Genomic DNA, 21,034 nt, shown 5'->3' on the forward strand with positions numbered 1-21,034 from the left:
AGGCAGTTTTTTTAAAAGTAATTTTCTACAGCATCTCTTATCTTCACGGTTGCATAATCAGCTGCAGAGTGTAAAGAATATAAGAACACCACTGTTTATTTTTGTTGATAATATAAAAACAATTTGACTCAGTAAAGCAACATGTCACTAAAGGCTCTTTTCTGTGCATGTATAGGCTAAGATAATATAAGATTTCTTGGTAAGTGCAACCATAGAGTTATTTGTTCAAAGATCCCCTGATTATCAGCATTAAGTAAAATATAAAACAGGAAGAAGTGTACTTGACAAAGATAAGACACCACAATCACTGAGAATGTGAGTTGAAGTAGGATCCTCCATAGATAGTAAGTTGTTTCAGATACTTCTATTTACAAATGATATTGTATAAATGATATTCTACAAACATCCTCTATGATATCTACAAACACTCAGTGCCCATGGGGAAGAAATCAATGATGAATCCCTATTATCCAGACTACGTCATGAAGTTGGAAGGGTACTCCACTGAGCTAGTCCATCAATACATATGGATTAGACAAGCACTACAAATGGAGAATAAACTGAACCCAGAAGACAGCGGATTAGATTGTATTTGGAAAATCACATGACACGTTCACCAAAACAAAATCCATATTTTTATATCTTCTTTTGTTAATGTTCTATGCCTGTGAATCATGGAACATTCACTCTTTGAGGAATAAAAATGATGGATGACCCAAAGAGCAATGGACAGACACATGGAAGGCTTGAGTAGATTTCAGTGCCTTGTAATGATGTGAATGCATGTAATAGCAAGCAAAATAGTACTTAGCTCCTTGTTTCAATTATTCAAGTGTCTATGAGCCTTATCTGTGATTATATCAAGTCTTTGTTAGAAACAGAACCTGTGAAGCCCCAAGTGGGAGGAACTTGCCAAAGACTAGAATAGGAAGGACATAAGAGGAAGGGTGGAACAGGAAGGAGCTAAGGATATAAAAGCTTGAGCATGAGTTGGGACAGAGCAGAAGTCGGAAGAAGGATGGCTGTGGTGCCAGCACTCTGTCTGTCTGTTCTGTCTGTGTTGACTTTGTCAGATCTGTCTGCTGACAGAGGATGTTGCTGCTGTTACAGAAGCCCTGAGACCTTACTGCTAGCTCAGAAGCCCTGAAAGAGGACTTTACTGCTGTCTGTTCATAGAAGTCCTGAAGGAGGGTTTTCCTGATGCTTTCAGAGGTCCTGGTGCTTTACCAATGATTTGTGTTTGTCTTCTCAGACAGAAGCCCTGTCTGTTGGTCTGTGTTGATTTCACAGGCAGAAAGTGAATTGATGATAGTGCCGGCAATGTGTGTGAATATTGCTGTCACTCTGCTAAGCTTGATGTGTGTAGGGGGGCTCTGTTAAGCTTTGTCTTCCCAGAAACAGAAACTGTGATGGGATTGAGGTGGACTGGTCACCATGAGCTTCTAGCTAGAGAAGGAGTTGGAACAGCAGATGAGAGCTGTCAACCTGTGAATCCAGGTGATATGTGGGTGAATTCAGGCAAGAGCTGGGAGCATGGAAGAAGAACCATGGAGTTTGGAAGTCAGTCTGGAGTCAAGATGAAAGGAGCTTTACTTGGGTACTTAGTGCTGGCTGACAGGATTAAGACAACATGACCTAGGAATGGGAGACTTTTGTACTTTGTATCCCTTAAGGATGACTGCTCCTTAAGAATGACTGAATTAAGGACTTACTGAATGATCTCTTTTGTTTTAAAACTATGTAGCCACCTTAGTAATAAGTTGTTATTTTATATTGTTGTGGATTCTTTACTTTGGTTTCTGTGAAAGTTTTGCTTTAGTTTATTGCTGAATAAATAGACAGTTCGCTATACTATGTGATCAGAATTGTAAAGTTATTCACAGAAGCAGTCCTCAGGAGAGCTGTTTGTGCTTGGCTTTACAATGCAAGAAATGGTATAAAAGTAATCATACAGGAAATGTATATGTTTGCAATTGGGAAAGGTTATAGGCTGGTCCAGTAGTGACAAGAAGAGGTAACAGATCAAAAGTCCAAGAGCCATACTTGTAGTCATGGAATGTATTAGAAAAAACAGATGGAGGCTTCCATTGTATGGAGTTGATCTTCTATGGAAGATTTATGAAAAGACATAAAGATGAAATGTAGAGGGCAAGAAGACAGAAGTTGGTTGCAACCTGTACCACTGGAGAAAGTGTGTACATCAGCTTAATCACGCTTATTCTGCATTCCTCCCTTTTGTGGATTCTACCCTCCATCCAAACTGGCCTATTTTTTGTTCTCTGAACTCATGGTCCCATATTCCACTTGAAATGAACTCCTTCCTTGCCACTTCCTCTTAGAAGTCTTAGTTTCCTTCAAGGTTTAACTCAGCTGTCATCTCCCATGAGTAGCCTTTCAAATTAGTACTCTTTCCCTCTTCAAATCAACAAGCACTTAATTATCTGTGAATCTCTCAATAGAAGACAAGATTCCTGGGGGCAGGGGCTAGGTTTTGATTTCATCTGTTTTCATATGACAGGCATTTGATGAATGTTTGTCAATTAGAATCATGATTCACTGAAACATAAATATCATTCTAACTGCCTTGACACTTGATTTGTTCAGTATCTACTGTGAAGGTGGAGAAAAAGATCACAAAGGTATTTGTGGTGGAGTGTGATGATTAGATCAACTTTTAAGGACAGTTTACAAAAGGATACCCCCAAGGTAAAGGAGATCTCAAAAAACTGATTTGGCTGGTTATTTTTGCTCAGGTGTCAAAAATGTTTGGTTAAAAGAATTAACATTAACATTTTTCTGAATCAGCTATTCCACTAATAAAATCTTATTTTACCTTGCCTAGTAAGAGAATCCTGATACCCAAACACCTAAAAAGAAGCTTGTGCTACATTTTCTGTTAACAGAACTTTGTTCTACACATCTTAAAAATAAAGTTTTTATGAACAAAATCCTAGCCTACCCATATTACTAACCAAGTCTTATTCTACCCATCTTACCACCCATAGTACTAAAAGAAAACTGACGTACTCGACCTATTACTAAATTACTAAAATCCAGTATTGTCCACAATCATCCACGTCTAATATTATTGTTAAATCAAATTAAATCCTGGATAACAAGGATGGTGATGAGACTGGAGAACATGCAATAACTTGAATAATATAAGAAATGAGAGATGTTTAGTCTAGAGAAGAGAATACCTAGGAATGGCATAATAGTTGTTTTCAAGTGTTTAAAATATTGTCACATAGAGGAGAAATTACCATTTTTCTGCTTGAACCCCAGAAGGGAGAATTATGAGCAAAGAGTAGAAGTTGTAAAGTCATAGATTTTGATTCACTACAAGGAAAATTTCTTAGCAATTAGAGCTACCTGACTTCTATTGGCTTCTTGCAAGATGGTTTAGTCTAAGCTCAATTCACCTCAAAAGAGCTTAATTTCGATAAACAACAAAGGGATAAGAAAGAATTTAACATAAAACTGCCTAGAAAAAATGATCAGATTTTTAAAAGAGCAAACAACTAAGGAGAAGGCCTAATATAATTAGTAAATACTATAAAGTAAAAGGAAATGATACCAAAACCCCAGAAGACAGGGAAAATAAAATCACAAGACTACCAGAAAAATGATGAAAGGATGTTCAGAACTTACAGAAAGGTTTGGAACAACAATGAAGGAAGAAATAAGGATGAACATTAGAGCTTCTAAAGAAAAAAATTAAAAGGACAAACAAAAAATTGAAAATTTAGAATAAATAATAAAGAAATGCTCAAACTGAGATATCTGAAAAAAAGAGATGAACATATCTGGAACTCAAAAATGCAGAGATGGAAGAAAATACATCAAAACAAATAAGAAAGAAAACAAAGTTGGAAGTGTTTCAGATTTCTAAAAGTTCAAGCAGCTCACCTTAAAGACAGAATCTAGCAAGATCATCTGAAAATTATTAGTTCCCCAGAAAAATACAATGAAATGAAAATAACATATTTCAGGAAATCATACTAGATAACTGTCAGAAGTACTGGAAGGCAAATAAAATATAGATTTGAAAAATTCAAGGTCTCTGACACAGAAACCCCAAATATACAGAACTGCATGGATTCGGAGAGTATCTCTCAATATTCCTATTTTACAGATGAAGAAACAAACAACTAGTAAGGCTGAATGTGCCCAAAGTCACATAGGAGAAAATGACTCATGTAGAAATGTTGTAGTAATGCTCTAGTCTAGAGCTTCAACATTAAACATCATCTGCAGAAAGCCAAGAGGGCTTTTTTTTTTAAGCAATTGGGGTTAAGTAACTTGCTTAAGGTTACATGGCCAGGTGTTTCTGGGTGGGTGCTAAGTGTCTGAGCCTGGATTCGATCCCCAGGTCATCCAAACACTGGGGCCAGCGCTCTTACTCGCTGTGCTACCTAGCTGTCCCAGGAGGGCTCTTTTCACAATTGAAAAAAAAAAATAGTCTGAGAAGTACAAGATTATTTCCAGTCCACAGGAAATGAAAGGAAAGGCTGGAATGATATTCTAAAAGACAAAGTAAATTGCCTCTTTAATAACCTTTATTTTTCAAATAACCTTTGCACTACAAAATATCCTGCAAATTAGAGTTAATTTATCAGTTAAAGAAGACTGTCAGAAAAAAAGGGATTAATATGAATCATTTCTACTGAAAGAGGTGACATGCAAATTCATTAAAATAACTTTAAGAAAAGTAAATATATACACATAGCATAAAAGACTAAGCATATAAACTGATGTTAACATGTTTCAAGAACAAGACTATTACTAATTTTTAAACTCTTACCTTATCTGAGGAACATTTAAAGAATAAAGAGAGAGCATGTATAGATAGATAAAAAGTTCAAGAAGTGGGGACAAGCAAAGAAAGGGGAAAGAAAATAAACAAGAGAATTGAAAATACTATTTCTTAAAATGGAGTATCACAAAAAAAGGTTATTTAAATAAAGAGTGAAACAATGGGGGAGAAGATAGGAAGGAATTGAGAAGTATATTTATATCCCCATGGACAAAGGATGACAAACAATTCTTCTTCATAAATCTCATCTCAAGTGGATATTAAAAACAAAACAAAACAATATGACTCCAAATCCATTGTTGATTCCATCATGCCACATTTTATTTTCCCTACCCCTTTTTTTTAATGTCTTCTAGAAATGAATCTAAACAAAGGATGTTTTCACAAAGAGACAAGGAAGGGGTTTGGGGAGGTTGAGGTGGGAATCACACTCTTTTTCTGGACTGGCAAAGGAGGAAGCAAGCTATTGCTTCTAAAAGTCTCACCTTCTGAGAAAATATTTATGTGCAAAGCTCATGAATAGGTGATTGGATGCAAGTGTCATAGAATGGAAATTAGTAAAAGAAGAGAACAAGCCTGAATTAGTATTTCTTGAAAGGGGAAACAACAAATGAATGTCACCGAGATTAAGAGATAGGGTGATGTTGTGAGGGAGAAATGGAAAGAAGAAGACAATAATCTGGTAAAAATTTATTATGCTTCAGGTGATTTCAAAAAAGCAGAAGTTTCTATCATAGTTTTAGATAAGGTAATAGTAATATATATATATATTATGTATACATATATATGTATATACATATACTAACAAAAGTGACAATCAGGGAAATTATCTTATGCTTAAAGGCACTACAGATAAATAAACAATATATGTATATGTAAAGGGAACAATCATTACTAAACAGGTATGCATTAAATGGCATGCTTAAAAGAAGGCTAACTAAAATGCAAAAATCTTTGATAGGCTAATTGTGGGTGACTTTAGCTGTCATCTTTAAGAGGTCTCACAGAGAAGTACATAAGAAGAAAAGTATAGGTCTGAATGAAACATTAGAAAAACTAGATGTGAGAAACCCATTATAATTTCTAAAAAGGATTATTAGAAGGTTTTCTTATTTTTCAGCATTATATGGTACTACTACAAAAAACCCTAATCATATGATAAGGTATTAAAAAATCACAAATAAACACATAAAGAGAGAAATGGTAAATACCGTGGTCCCTTAAAGACCAAAATAGGGTAAAAATAGTTAGCAATAAAGGAAAAAATGAACAAAAGATAAAGACTTAATGAAGAATAAGTAATATCACCTGAAATAATGAATTGGTTAAAGAACAAATCATAGAATCAATAAATAATAATTTTAAAAAGAATGATAACAGTGGGACAACATACCAAGACATATGGGATGCAGCTAAAGCATCCTTAAAGGAAAATTTATCTCTCTGAAAAGATATGTTAACAAAATAGAGAAAATGAATAAATTTCATGTGCAAATTAAAAACTAGAAAATAACAAATTAACTCTAAAACAAGGACAAAATGAAGAAATTTCGAAAATAAAAAATAAAACTTGAAACAAAAGAACTTTTGAACTAACAAATAAAACTGAACTGCTTTTAACAGTACCCGAATTGATAAGCCATTAATTAAAAAATGCATATAGTGAGTCCAAACAGAATAGAGAAAAGAGAAAAGTATTAAATGATGTTATACTCAATTGTATGCCAGAAAAACTGAAGACTTAGAGGAAATGGATGACTAGGTACAAAATGTAAAATACCCAAATTAACAAAACACGAGAGAGATATTCTAAACAACCCAGACTCACAAGAGCAAATCCATAAAGAAAAGACATAAATGAACTACCAAAAGAAGGAAAATTCCTGCTTTGACCAGATCTATAAATGAGTTTCACTAATCATACAAAGAACATTTAATCCCTATGATATATAAAGTGTTCTCAATAATAGAGAAAGAAGGTACTCTACCAACCTCCTTTGATGAGACAAATGTAGTTCAGGTACCCAAATCAGGGAGCTATAAAGTGGAAAAGAAAATAATGGACCAATTTCACTAATGAATACTGATTCAGAACTTTTGAATAAAATTTTAGTAAAGATACTCTAGAAATAAATCTAAAAATAATTAATTATGAATGATTTAGATTCTTATCAAGAATTCAGCAATCGTTCACCATGAGGAAGACAACTAGAGTTATTAATCATAAAAATAACAAAAACAGCAAAAAAGGACAAGATTTTATCAGTGAATGAAGAAAAAACATTTGGTAAAACACAGCACTCATTTATATGAAGAATTATAAAAAAGCATAGACATGAAAGGACAAGGATCTCTAGTATGATAAAAAGCCTTTGCCTAAAATTTAAAAGTATTATTATTTGAAATAAAGGAAAACTGTAAGCTCTTCCAATATGCTAAGAGTGAAGCAGTAATATTCACTATTATTTGGCATAAAACTAGAAATATTAGCTATAACAGTAAAGAAGTTAAAGAAACAAAGTCAAAGAAGAGGAAAAGTCATTCAAATTCTAGAGAATCAATCTAGAAGACATTTGAGATTAATGGCATCAGTAAAGTAGTAGGATATAAAACAAATCCATCAAAATTATTACATTTCTGTATATAACAAGAAAAAATACAACAAAAATCCAGGAGGAAAAGATATCCTAGGTTCTCTTTGGGGACTATTTTCCCAACTTCCACTCACTTGAAGGTTGTGGTCCCCTGATAGTGGCTGTTTGCTTTCAGGGTACTAAGGGTAGTCCTAAGAAGTTAGGGTTCCTCACCCTTACTGATGTGATTTCCATTGGCAAGTGGACAGCAATTGTTTTTTTAAGCAAAGGACATTTACTAAGATGGCACTGGCAAGAACAGTTGCTACAAACATCCTCTTTAAAAGTTGGGTCTCCTTCCCCCACAATTACACATACATAGATGGGAATGTTACCTCTAATTATGGAGAACACTTTTGGTCAAAAGGTAAATTCTCAACTCCTTGTTAGTGGAAGTCCTTTCTTCAATTCATAGCTGGTACTCCTCTCTTGTTTAAGAGATCACGCCCATTGAAATGGCTTCCTCATTGGGGTGTCTATATTTCTGTGTCCATCTGTGTCTCTTTTTCCCTGGTTTGTCTTTATCTGTTCCCTGTTGGATCTACTGTCTATTACTGGTCTAATCTCTTGAATAACATGGCCCTTCTAGAGGGCAATGTAGCACTCCCTCTGGGCTCACTGGCCTCATCTCTCTCTGCTCTCCACTCTTCTGCTTTTTGTTACCCCCTGGTACAGGTACAAATCTCTGTCTCCTCAAGGTTCTCCTAAGCCTGTTAATTGTTTTCCTGCTTGAATGAATAACTGCTGAAATTCCTTGGTATCTGGTGACCTAATCATGTTCCCTTCCTTCCCCAAAATTTGACCCAATGTTCATGCCTCATAAAGGGATCATAGCAGGTAGACCATTTCATTCACACATTTAAAACTTAACGAAGTTCATTAATTAATGCAACTACACTGATTACCAGTAAAAGTGTGGAACTCCATCTCTTATAAGAGAAAGAGAATTTATATTAAAATAATTATGAAATAAATTATCCATGATTTAACTTGCCAAGTTGCACACAAATTACAAAATATACAACTAAAACTTCCAAACTGTCTTCATTGTCATCTGTAAAATGAGAATAAAAATAGCATCTACTTCCCAGAGTTATGGGAAGATCAAATAAAATAATATTTGTCAAGTGTTTAGCACAGTTCCTAGAACATAATAGATGCTATATATAATAATACCAATTATTATTATTACTATTGTTATTATATAAAGGAAGACACAAATAAATATTGATGGCTGGTTTAATATAATATATATTATATAATATTTAACAATTATATATAATATATATTATACATACCAATATAATAAAAAATTATACTTTTAAAATTCAAGTATAGATTTATCTTTAAAATAACCAAACTACCAAGAAGGCTGCTTACAGAACTAGATACAATTGAAAGATTTTGAAAAAGGTCAAAGATTTTTTGCAAAATCACAAAAATTTGGAATAAGAACACAACATTACCAGATCTCAAATTATATTATAAAACAGTAATTATAAAAAATGTTTTGGAAAAATGGAAAAGTAGGTCAATGGAAGCAAGACCAAGAAACAAATGAATATAATAGTCCAGTGTTCAATAAACCTAGGGTAGAAAATAGAAAGTGAGAGAATTTCTATTTGACAACAACTACTACAAAAACTATAAAGTAGCTTGGAAGAAAACAGGGTTATCCCAAAGGCTTATACTACACTTGAGAATAAATTACAAATAGATAAGCTATATAAGCAAAGAATTACATTATTATTTTTAAACAGAGGTGTAATGGGAATGTAAATTTAAAGATCTTCCCTGCCCCTAGGCTAAAGTGCACCTGGAGCCTGGGGTGGGAGGCTTGTTTTTCAGGAGATACTTCTTGATTGGCCAGTGAGTCAATAAGGTTGTTACATTCTCTGAGCCAGGAGAAGGCTATATAAGCCCTGATGTGTAGCTTTGTTTTGGGGCTCACTTTGAGAAGTGTTCGTGATTTGATCTGGATTCTGGGAAGCCATTGTTGAGAGCCCCCGCCTCGGCTTTGAAAAACCTGGCTTCGAAACCCAGATGTTTTTTGGTATGGATGTAATGGTTGGACAGTTTGGAAATCTGTCTACTTGATCTGTTTCTGTCTTGATAATTCTGTCTGTATATTATGAAGTTTGGGGTGCTGACCTCTTTCCACTGAACTAGGTAAACGATACATATTTGACTGATTAAAGTAAGCTTGTTAACGCATTTTGAGTTGCTTTCCTTTAACAAAGCAGATCCAAGAACCTGTGGTGGCAGCAAACCCTGAGGACGCTTGGGGTGCTTGCCTCTACAAGAGGCAGTATGGAATATTAGATAGATTGTTGAGTATGAAATCAGGAAAATCTGGATTCAAATTTCTCCCCTGAAACTTACTAATGTCTCCCCTGAAAAGTCATTTAATCTTTATATACTTCAAATAAGTTCCTAGGACTCACCTACTAAGTCACTAACAATCTGAATTTATAGGAGTTTCTACACTATGAGATCCCCTTAAATCCTCTGTGTATTCATGTATTTAAAAAGCAGACAATAAGAAAAGTCCACATCTTTCACAACTATGGTTAGGGAAAAACACAAATAGAGAGGAGAATAAAAAAAATTACAAATGACAAAATCGATTTCGATTATGGTAAATGAAAAAGCTTTTGTGTGAAGAAAATTAATGCAGTGAGATTAAAAAGAGAAATTACAGTTTGGGGTAATATCTTTCCATCAAACATCTCTGATTAAAAGTCTGACATCCAAATATGTGTATGTGTTTATAAAATATATAGTTATAATAATAATAATAATAGTAGCTAATATTTATCTGGCACCTTCTAGGTGCCAGACACTGTGCTAAGTGCTTCACAAATATCTCATTTGATTCTTACAATAATCCTAGGAGGCAGGTGCTATTTTTATACCCATTTTATAGCCAAGGAAGCTGAGGCAAACAAATTAAGTAACTTGCCCAGGGACACACAACTAGTATGTATTTTGAGTCTAGATCTGAACTCAGGTCTTCCTGACTCCATGCCCAGTACTCTCTGCCCTCCACCACCTGACTGCCTAATACACACAGAAATGGCACAAATTAATGAGAATTCATCAACAGATAGTCAAGAGATATGAACAAATATTCAACAAATACTCAAATGGATATGTTATTTCATTGATTTGGACATTTCCTTCCATAACTCTTGCAGCAACTCATCCATAAGTGCCTAGACTATTGTCCAGTCCATTTCCTGACCTACGTTTACCACAAGGTAACTCCATATGCTGCATAGATTTTCTGTTTCTTCCTACAGCACAAGGATGTCAATGTAGCATGAGGACTGTCCATTTGTTATCTCTCATTCTTTTCCCTTAATCAACACATTTTTTATCCTTTACACTTCAAATAACATCTTTTTTTTCCAGTTTTTCTCCAAAGTTCCTCACTTTTTCTAAGTTGCAATCGGTTGATTCACACTCACCACAATCTTTGCATTTGCCCTCCGTGTGATACTTGTTTTAACTCCTAAATGTTCCTGAAAAGTTACCAAATTATTCATATTCTTTGATTTAGGAGGCAGTTAGGTGGTGCAGTGGGACCAGGACTACATGGATGGAATCTGGAAGACTTCAGTTCAAATCCTGTCTCAAACACTTACTGTGGGGCCCTAGACAAGTCACTTAAATTTTGCTTGCCTCAGTTTCTTCATTTGTAAAATGTTATTTTTCAACTCTAAGTCAATAATCCTACAACCATCTGATCTAATTTTCTAAGTTTATTTAATCTGGGGGCTCTTACTGAATGTCTCATTAAATTTCTCCACCTCTCCATCCTTTGCAACAGATTGTTGGTGCACACACTACAAGTAATTCCCTGGTGGTCTTTTTTACTAATACTCATCCTGAGCACTTCAATACAGGATGACCAAATGTCCACTGAAATTATTTTCCTTGATGTCTTTGGGCACATGATAAAACCAGTAAAAAACAATTCTGCCATTTCCTTTATGCATTTCTCTAAGGAAAAATCTCACGCAGTTTATTTTTGTTTTTTTTTTGCTGTAACTTACTTGTTGCTTGTGGTTTCACTTATAGTGATAAAGTAAAGACTGATGTGATTCTGTTCCTCACATTTGTTGGTCACTGGACACATTTTGAGAATAGTCAAGATGAAGTTTGTAGGAAATATAAAAACTCTGTGATTCTCAGTACTGTCTGCCCCATTTCATCCCACCCTGACACTGTCACTGGAGAATCTAATGGGGGCACACAGCCGAGAGCCATTTTGTATTTTTTGTTTCTCAGGCTGCCATGGCTGAGACTTCATCACCAAACAGACAGTCTACTGGTCACGAGGGTCCCTATACTTACCTATGCCGAACATCATTAAGATAACTCATTTGGAAAGAAATATAAATTATTAATAATTATATGACAAAATGCTCAAAACACTTATAGTAAGAGAAATTAAAATTGAAACAACATTGGGGTATCGCCTTATAGCACCCAAACTGGCAAAGATAGCAAAAGCTGTAAATATTCAATTATGGAGGGCATTTGGGAATATAGATATATTAACATACTACTGGTGGAGCCATGAATTGGTCCAACCATTCTGGAAAAGAATTTATGCAGTATTATGCAATAAATGTTACTAATCTATGCATAGCTTGATAGGTCTCCTCCTTATTGTAATTCACACTCGCTATCATGCTATATCTCTCTTCCCTTGTAGGCCATCAGTGGCACCTCCACTTCCTTTCCTTCTATTATCTTCTAAACCTTTTATAATCTAACTTCTGACCTCATCATTCAACTGAAATTGCTTTCTAAAGGTATCAATGATTTCTTCATTGCCAAAAAGCATGGCTTTTTCTCAGTCCCCATCCTTCTTGACTTCTCTACAGACTTCAGTATTTTTAATCATCCTTTCTGAGATACTCTGCTTTCTAGGTTTTCATGACATTTCACTCTCCCAGTTCCCCTCCCACATGCCTGACTATTTCTTCTCCTAGTCAAAGTCAATAGACATTTATTGAGAGCCTACAATGTGGGAGACACCGTGAAGTCATACAGAGAAGAAAGAGAAAGACAATCCCCACCCTCAAGGAGCTTGCAGTTAAATAGGAAAGACAGTAACCAAAAGGAAGCTGAAAGGGAGGTGGGCAGCCACCAAGGAGTACCAGATGATGTTTGCCAAGCAAAGCAGCTGATGGAAAATAAAGAGTTTAGCTGAGAAGTTCTGAACCCTTTATAAAGGAAGAAGGCTTTGGAAGGAGTTTATTGCTCTGTGCTCTAGCCCTTCAATCACAGGGGAGAGGCAGCTAAGGGGGCTAAAAAGGTGTTGAGTACCAAAGCTGGATCAATCTCAGTTTCCTTCTCTCCAAGTTACACCCTACTCCAAGCATCTGTCCTGGGACCTCTCTTCTCCCTTAATATGATCTAATTAAGGTGAGAATCTTATCACCTTCCAAGGATTCACTATCATATCTATGAAGATGCTTCTCAGAACTCATCTAGCCCTAACTTTTCTCCTGACCACCAGTCTCAACCTAGTGCCTATTCAACATCTCAAACTGAATATCTTGTAGATATCTCAAACCGAACATATCCAGAACAGAATTTATTTTTCCCTAAAAACCACCTCTTCATAACTTCCCTATTGAGGGCACCAACATCCTCCCAGTCACCAAGGCTTCATTTCATTCTTGGCTACTCTTTTGACCTTATCCTACACATTCAATCTATTGCCAAGTTTTTATCTTAACATTTCCTAAATACATCTACTTCTCCCCACTTACAGCCACCACTATAGTTCAAGCCTTCAGCACCTGACACCTGGACTGCAGGACCCCGGGGGCTAAATAATGTGCCCAACGTCACAGAGGAAGCAGGTAATAGAGTAGGATTCAAACCAAGGTGACCTTTACTTATAAATCTGTTATTACTCAATGCACCAAAATTTAAGAGGGTCATTGATAACCTAGAGTGACTAGAGACTATGTCATACAGAGATTGATTAAAGAAACTCAATATTTTTAGTCTGAGAAAGAAAAAAAATGAGTACATGATAGTTGTCAATCATTTGGCAAAAATTTTTAACTGTCCTAGGGGCTAGGGTGGAAATCAAACACAAGAATCTGACAGGCTCTCATGTGTGAGAGAGAATTGATTTATTTTGTTTGACTCCAGTGGAATGAACTATGAATGATGGATAGAAATTGTAAAAAGACTTACTTGGGCTCATATTAAGGAACAACCTTCCAAAATAAATAGGAATAGACTCTCAGGGCTGGATGACAAAGTGTCCAAGTTTCAGGTGGGGCTTGACCTAGTTGATCACTAAGATATCTTCCAACTTGAAGAGTTTACAATTCATTCCTTCCTCCCCATAGTCACCACTTTTCTCCAGGTTGAAGAAAAGAAAAAAAAATGTTTCTATTTTCCCCTCTCAACAACATGGAAATTCCTTTCAGTAGAAGATTGGAATGGGGTATATAGCAAGAAAGTTTCAGGATTGCTTCTCTCAAAGAGATAATGGATTTTATCAGAGGCACCAAACCGACAGACATGGAGACAAAGCCCCCAAAAGCAGGACCCACTGGGGGAATCCCACAATCATCAGCAGAATTTCCCTGCCCCTCCCGGCTCTAATCAGGACCAAATCTTGATGTTCTACCTCCCCTAACTCTGGGGAGAAACAGTCTACTTGCTGACACCCTGGGAGCTGCAGCTACTAGCCCTGGTCCTGATCAGTAGCACAAACACAAGGGAACTCTTTAGAAAATCTATGCATTGTGTGCAGGGCTGACCTTGGCCAAACGGTCTTATTTAGAACATTACATCAGGACTTCACTGTGCAGAATAGTTCAGGGATCACAATTTGGACCAGAAGGTAATGAACCGGATGATAAAAGGTCATAATCAGCAGGTGACCACCTTGGCCTTCGATCTATTTAGGTGGAAACACAGCCTCCCGTTCTCTTCTGTACACACAGCAACTGGCCCCTCCTCAGAAATTCAGTCATTCCTGCTTCACTGAAGGCAGAGAGGATTGTTCTGTGAGCAGCAGAACAGGTTCTTCTAGGCCCCTGCCCCTCCCAGGGCCAAGCAGACAGACTGCTATGAATCAGAGCACACTAGAGGAGTTCAACAGGGTCAAGGTCTGTCCCCCAGGGAATTAAAACCACTGTCAATTTTGAAAATAAGTAAATAAATCAATAAAAGCACAGGCTTTTTATTTTCATCTGAAAAGAAGAATTTTAAGTGGATGAGCAAAGGGACAGGAATAGATATACAAATGAGCATTTCAATCTGGGAATGGCCTGAGATTTATACAGGGAAAAGAAAAGGAAAATAGTCACCAAGCCCCCTCCTATGGCACCGTGTTGTTTTGTATCCCCTTAAACTGTCACCCGAATGTACTGTTCAGGTGCCCCCTGAGCCCTGGTCCATCAGAGGCTGTCCTCAGGCCCAGGGCAGACAGAGCTCAGGGTCAGTGTGGGTCACCTTATAGCTTCTGCAATCCTGGTACTCTCCTTTCTTCTGTCGCTGGACAACCTGCCAAGTAAGTAGGAATAATCTAAGCCGCTACAGAACACACTTCCAACGGCGCTGAGAAGCAAGAGTTTGCTGTCGTCGGCGGACGCGTTGCACAATGCTCTCCGCACTTCCTTCATAATCTGTGTACAGAGAAGAGCAGACAATGGGACAAACTTAGCACAGCTGCAACCCGGCTCACAAGGGCAGGGAGTAGGCCTGGTGGTCAGTGACTGACTGCTTCTCCAGCCTGGTTGTCAAGGCCTTCTGGTGCTGTGTGACTGTGACTGGGTATTTCTCTGAGGTGGTAACTGCATTTGTGTCAACTTAATTTAATTCAACAAGCATGTATTAGTCATCTCCTCTGTGCCAGGAACTGTGCTTTGGGTCTAAACCGTTCCTGCCCTCCGGGAGCTTACATTCTACTCATGGAACCAAATGCCAAAATAGACAATTAGATACAAAGTATGTACAAATCAAATACAGTTATTTTTGGTGGGTGGGAATACTCCTAACTGGGGGAGGTGGGAAAGTCTCTTGAAGTAGGTAGCACTTGAGTTAAGTGTTGAAAGTACTTGAAGTTCCAAGAGGTAGAGATAAGAAGGGGCAGCATTCTTGACATGGAAGGCAGCCTGTGCAAAGGCATGGAGATGGGAAATCCCATGGGATGAGGGGGAATAATGTATAATCAATCAGCCTAGAAATATGGACCAGGGCCATACTTTTGAAGGGCTCTAATTCTAGAAAGAAGAATCACTACTCAGTCTCAACAGATCACAGGCTACCAGTCCAGAATTTGGGGGGCGAACTAGGGACAGATATATATGGCAGAATGGTTATACATTGGGCTAAGTTGCCCTGTGTTCTAAACCTTCCCCAGGTCTTTCACTTTGTGAGCCATATTATTTCAATGGGATTTGTCCATAGATCAGAGATCTCTTTCTCAGTATAAATCCTCTAGAGAGACAAAGATTGGCTTGTGGAACGGGTAAAGATTGTTCTTTGCATTTAGGACCCCACAGTTATACCACAGACCCCTGAGAAGGCAATTAAGTGAATTCATTAACAATGTCAAATTAGTTACAGGTTCATTTCATGATAGGACTAGGGATAAGGACAGGGACACAAATATTTGCCACACAGAAAAGTGGTTTATCATTGGTTTGAATTATTGTAGCTAGTATTCAAAACCCATACAAATATTAATTGATCACCTGCTGTGAACAGGGCTCAATGCTACAAGACATCCAAGGCATAACAATTAGAATTGTGTAAATTAGTGTTGATTACCTCCAGAAACAGTAAGTTCTCTATCCATCCATCCATTAGGGGCTAAATGAGTGCTCATTTCATCTGACTAGGGAACTGACATACTATAGTAGGGTTTGGACTAGAGGGTCCCTACTCGTAATAACTCATTGTGGGCAAAGGGGAGAAAAAATATCCATATAACTAAAAGGTTTTCTACTGGATTAGAACTTCTAACCAGGTGAAGAAGAAGACCACCCAACTACAGCCTCCTTTTCAGACTTCCAAGCTAGAAGGGGCAGAGAGGGATAACAGGAAAGAGAATTAGAACAGAGGTCTTTTCTGAACCCTGGCATTATTCATCCATTCTTCCAAGGAAAATCAGAATTTCAAGCATGTGCCAGTGATTTTCTCTAGACAAGGATGACAAATCTATGAACTTCTTTCTCCTCACAGGCTGCATAGGATTATGAATAAACATTATTCCAATTCTCCTTAGATCAAATGTGAAATCTTCACTTAACTGAAGTCTCCATGTGGAATGGGACAGCTGACTTTTCAGGCTATATATGGACATCTATCCTGAAGTCAGACTAGGTGAGGGCTTTGCTCACACCTTCAACATAAAGCTCACAGGAGTCTTTGGGCTTTCTCATTTGCCTCTAGACTTTACCAGCATGAGGAGAGAGGAGGAGGTTGGAGAAGGAAGCCCACATCCACTCTCTCTTCCTGACAAAAGCTGGTGATCAAAAGTTGGTTGTTTTATTTTATTTTTTTGGGGGGGATCAATATACATATGAGAAAATTAACTCACTGACTTTACTGACTGAGAGTACCTGTCTGAGGACAAAGCAAGGGGGGAATTTTTTCCCCTGGGCCAAAAAAATGCTTGCTTTTTGTACCTTCATGAACGTGAACAAGAAGACCAGACTCATTCATCACCATTTTTTTTTCACTGACTTCCATGGAATTCTGGGCTGGCTGCAAACCAGGACTTCCAAACTGTAAAGTTACTGTATAAATTTGAAGTTGGTCTGCTGTTATCACTCAGTCATGCTGTAACTGGCCAGTGATTCAAACCAATGAAAATACAGCATATAAAAAGTTTGGGGGAAACAACGTGGCATGATATTTTTTTTAACATTTCCATGTTCTTAATATGCCTCTGAAAGAGAGTCAGGAATGGGCCCCCTAATGAATATAGAGGAAAAGAAGATTCTTCCTCCCCAATGTTCCACCATCTGCTCCACAGTCTGCTTCAAAATTATTTGCTGGATGGTGGGGACAGGAGGCTGGCCAGCTTCACAAATCGGGGGTATGTGAAGCCAGTGCCATACTAAGGGGCCCCGGGTGCAGGGCCAGGGTCTACAGCTAAAGAAAACACAGCCTGAGGCCAGCTGGACCAACTCCAGCAACTGATGGCTCCCTTGAGCTCTCCTTACTCACACGATTTCAGTTTGAACTTGGAGGGAATCTCAGACGGGAAGGACGATGAAAATGCATGGACGTGAAAGTCTGCCCTTTTTGCTAATACCTCATTGTCCCTTATCTTCTGACCCGTGCTCTATGGACAGCTACAGCAAACACAGCTGCAGGAATGTCAACACCTATGGCAGGGTGTCTGAAAAGTCTTCATGCAATGTTGAGCTATTAAAACTTAAGAAAGCTATTAAAGCTTAACACCATACTGAGACTTCTGGGATACTGTATTTTATTGAAAGAAAATGGCCCCTTTGTGTTCCCAGTGCTGAGAAGGGTTTTGTACATAGCATGTTTTTAATAAATTTCTGTTGAATTGAAGGTAACTGAATAATCCCATAGAACACTTGGCTTTCAATGGGCTCAAACCTCTTGTTTCCTGGGGAAGGTGAAGCTATACAAATAGTGTGCCTTATATATGAGAAAGCTCATGCTTGGCACTTTTTTTTTTAAAGCAACTGGGGTTAAGTAACTTGCTCAAGGTTACACGGCCAGTTATTTCTGGGTGTGGTGCTAAGTATCAGAGCCCGGACTCCATCCCAGGTCATCCCGACTCTGGGGCCGGTGCTCTTACTCACTGCGCCACCTGGCCACCCTCACACTTGGCACTCTTTATAGTGAGGACTATACATGCTCAGCTCAAATATTTTCCATGACTCCCTACTGCCTCCCAAATAGAATTCCTTTACACCTGACATTCACATCGTTCCACAATCTGGCATCAGATGCCTCCCTTCTCAGCACTAGCATTACCCTCCAAATAACCTCTCCTTAGGCAGCTAGGAGGCAGAGTAGATGAAAGTAGATGCAAGGCTTGCAGTCAGGAAAACCTGAGTTCAAATTCCACCTCAGATACTTACTAGCTATGTGACTCTGGGCAAGTCAATTAACTTCTGCTTGCCTCAGTTTCCTCAACTGTAAAAAATGGGGATAATAACACCACCTACCTGATAGGGTTGTTGTGAGGACCACATGAGGTAATATTTGTACAGTGCTGTGCACATAGTAGGTGCTGTATAAATGTTTTTTCCCTTTCCCCTTCTCTCTAGATGACTGACTAAATCTCTGACCTTTTACAAACACTGTGAGCTGCACCTCTATCCCTTTGCTGATGCTATTTTGTTTGTCTGAAATGCCTTCTTTCCTCTTTTTGACTATGAAACTCATGTGTATTTTACAGACTATCTCAAGATAGTCTCTTTCAAGAAGCCTTCCTTGATTGCTACTATCAGGAAAACATTTTCCCCTTCACACTCCACAAATTTCTTTGTTCTTTCACTGTTTAACACTGTGAGGTGAGGTTCAATTTCCTTATCTGTAAAAGGCTTGCCCTAGATGATACAGACAACAACAATAGCAATAATAATAGTATGCATGTGGTATCTGAAGGTTTGTGAATTGCTTTAAACGTATTATTCCATTTGGAACTTTCCATAACCTTATGAAGATCTCTCTTTTTGTAGATGAGGAAACTGAGGCAAACAGAGGTTAAATGATTTGCTCAGGGTCACCCAGTCTAGTAAGTTTCTGGGTCAGGATTTGAACTCATGTCTTTTGGCTTCCAAGTCCAGTGGTTTACTCACTGTACCACTCTACCTAGTAGTAAAAAGCAGAACCAGGACTCCTACATCAGGTTATCTGACCCCCCAAAACAAAGCTCTTTCCATTCTACTAAGGCTACCCCCATTGAACTGAATAGAACTGAACTGAATTGCTAATTAAGACTCAGAATGTCAGCAGTGGAAGGCACCTGGAGAGCCTGGAGCTCAGTGCCCTCCTTTGACTAATGAGGAAACTAAGTCTAGGGAGATGAAGCAATTTTCCCAAGGCCGCACAGCTTCCAAATCATCCCAACGAATGTCTAAGGGGTGTTACACTATACAGCTGGTACTATAGGTTATAAATGAGAAAGACTCATTGGCTGTGAAGGAAAAACAGGTAGGTGTATAGGCAATATTTCTTTATGTCTAAAAACCCACTAACTACTTAACTCGGGGCAAAATGAGAGGGATCCTTCTTGGCCATTTAAATGTCCATTGATTTGACTTTATTCACCCGTGGGTGGCTCTGGATGGACTGGAGTCCCCACAAATTTCTCCTGTCACCTTAAAGACACCAGGCTAATAGTACCAAGAACTATAGATGAATGGGGAGCACTGAAAACAGGACTGAGCTGAGAGAGAAGCACCATTCCTATTCATTCAAAATCGTGCTGTCTTCCCAGAAACCTTACTCTGGCTGAAGGGCTTAAAAATTGTTACACCTACTTCACAAAGGTAACCAGACACCTAGATACAACAAACAACCTTACAATAGCTCAGTGTCTTTAATTAATGAACCTAAAAGCCAAGAGAGACTGGAATGTGCTTTGGAGTAGAGGTGAGGGCACAGGGATGAACTTTGGGGCAGGAGTGACAGTTGTCAAGAACTGGATTAAATAAACAGATCTGCAGATCTATATTATAGACTGAAGAACAACCTAGAGAAGCCTGGCTACTGAGGACTCTAATATTGAGTTCCATCTTCCATCTACTAGAGGGGAGCCACCATATTGGCTGACCCAAAGGGAGAATGTCCCTTGCCCTTGAAGGTCTTGATTAGGCATTGGGATGGTCAGAGGAACAAGGGAGGTTCCAAGTGTACTCCTTCCCCAACATCTTACTTTTCCAACATTCCAAAGAAACAGTTCTATGGAAGGAGTTCAAGGACTCCCATCCCAAGAGGGGAATTGGGCCAAGGGATAGAGAGGTTCTCTCTTTTAACCTTTTCTAGAAAGCAAAAAAACAAAAAAAACAAAAACCTGATTCAGGCTGGAAGGATGATTACAGAGAAGACTGGTAAGGGTCACAAACAAGATTAAAGAGAGCTTCATGCTGGTAGTACTGTAAAGTAGTATCACTACTAAGAGAAATTAGGGTTAAACAAGTCTCAGATTTAGTGGGAAGGGCCTTATAAAGAGGGGCAGATGTAGGTGTAATAGAATCAGAATTGAATGTTGAAGCTGGAAGGAAATCTAGAAAACATATGGTCTAGCCTGTCCTTTTTTCACAGAAGAGAGAGCTGAAGACCAGAGAATGAAAGTGACTTGTCCAAAGCCTTATCACTGGTTCAAATCTAGGTCTTCTAATGACATTTCTAGTCTCTTTCTGCTATTTGAAGCTTCTTCTCTATAAAACTGTGCTTCAAGGATGGAGTATTAGATTATACCTAAGAGCTCTTGACTTGCCCACAGGGGAGAGTGAATCTCAGCTCTATAAAGAGGTTGATCTGGGGGTAGGATGGGAGCCATCCTTAGTGAAATCACCTCCAGACAAATCCCCGTGGCATTTTT

General features: G+C 38.0%; 1 protein-coding gene across 2 annotated transcripts in view; it reads right to left on the reverse strand.

Annotated features, from left to right (window-relative positions):
• CDYL2 (chromodomain Y like 2) overlaps window positions 1–21,034 on the reverse strand; it is a 248,763-nt gene that overhangs the window by 25,192 nt on the left and 202,537 nt on the right. For both annotated transcript variants that reach the window (XM_069085876.1, XM_069085877.1), the window contains one exon: window positions 14,947–15,119. In XM_069085876.1, coding sequence (XP_068941977.1) covers window positions 14,947–15,119 — 173 coding nt within the window. The remainder of the gene's footprint in view (window positions 1–14,946; window positions 15,120–21,034) is intronic.

This window comes from Petaurus breviceps, unplaced genomic scaffold (assembly GCF_028583685.1).
Source record: "Petaurus breviceps papuanus isolate PSGF00001 unplaced genomic scaffold, PetGlider_PUasm1.0 176, whole genome shotgun sequence".
Taxonomy (NCBI): domain Eukaryota; kingdom Metazoa; phylum Chordata; class Mammalia; order Diprotodontia; family Petauridae; genus Petaurus; species Petaurus breviceps.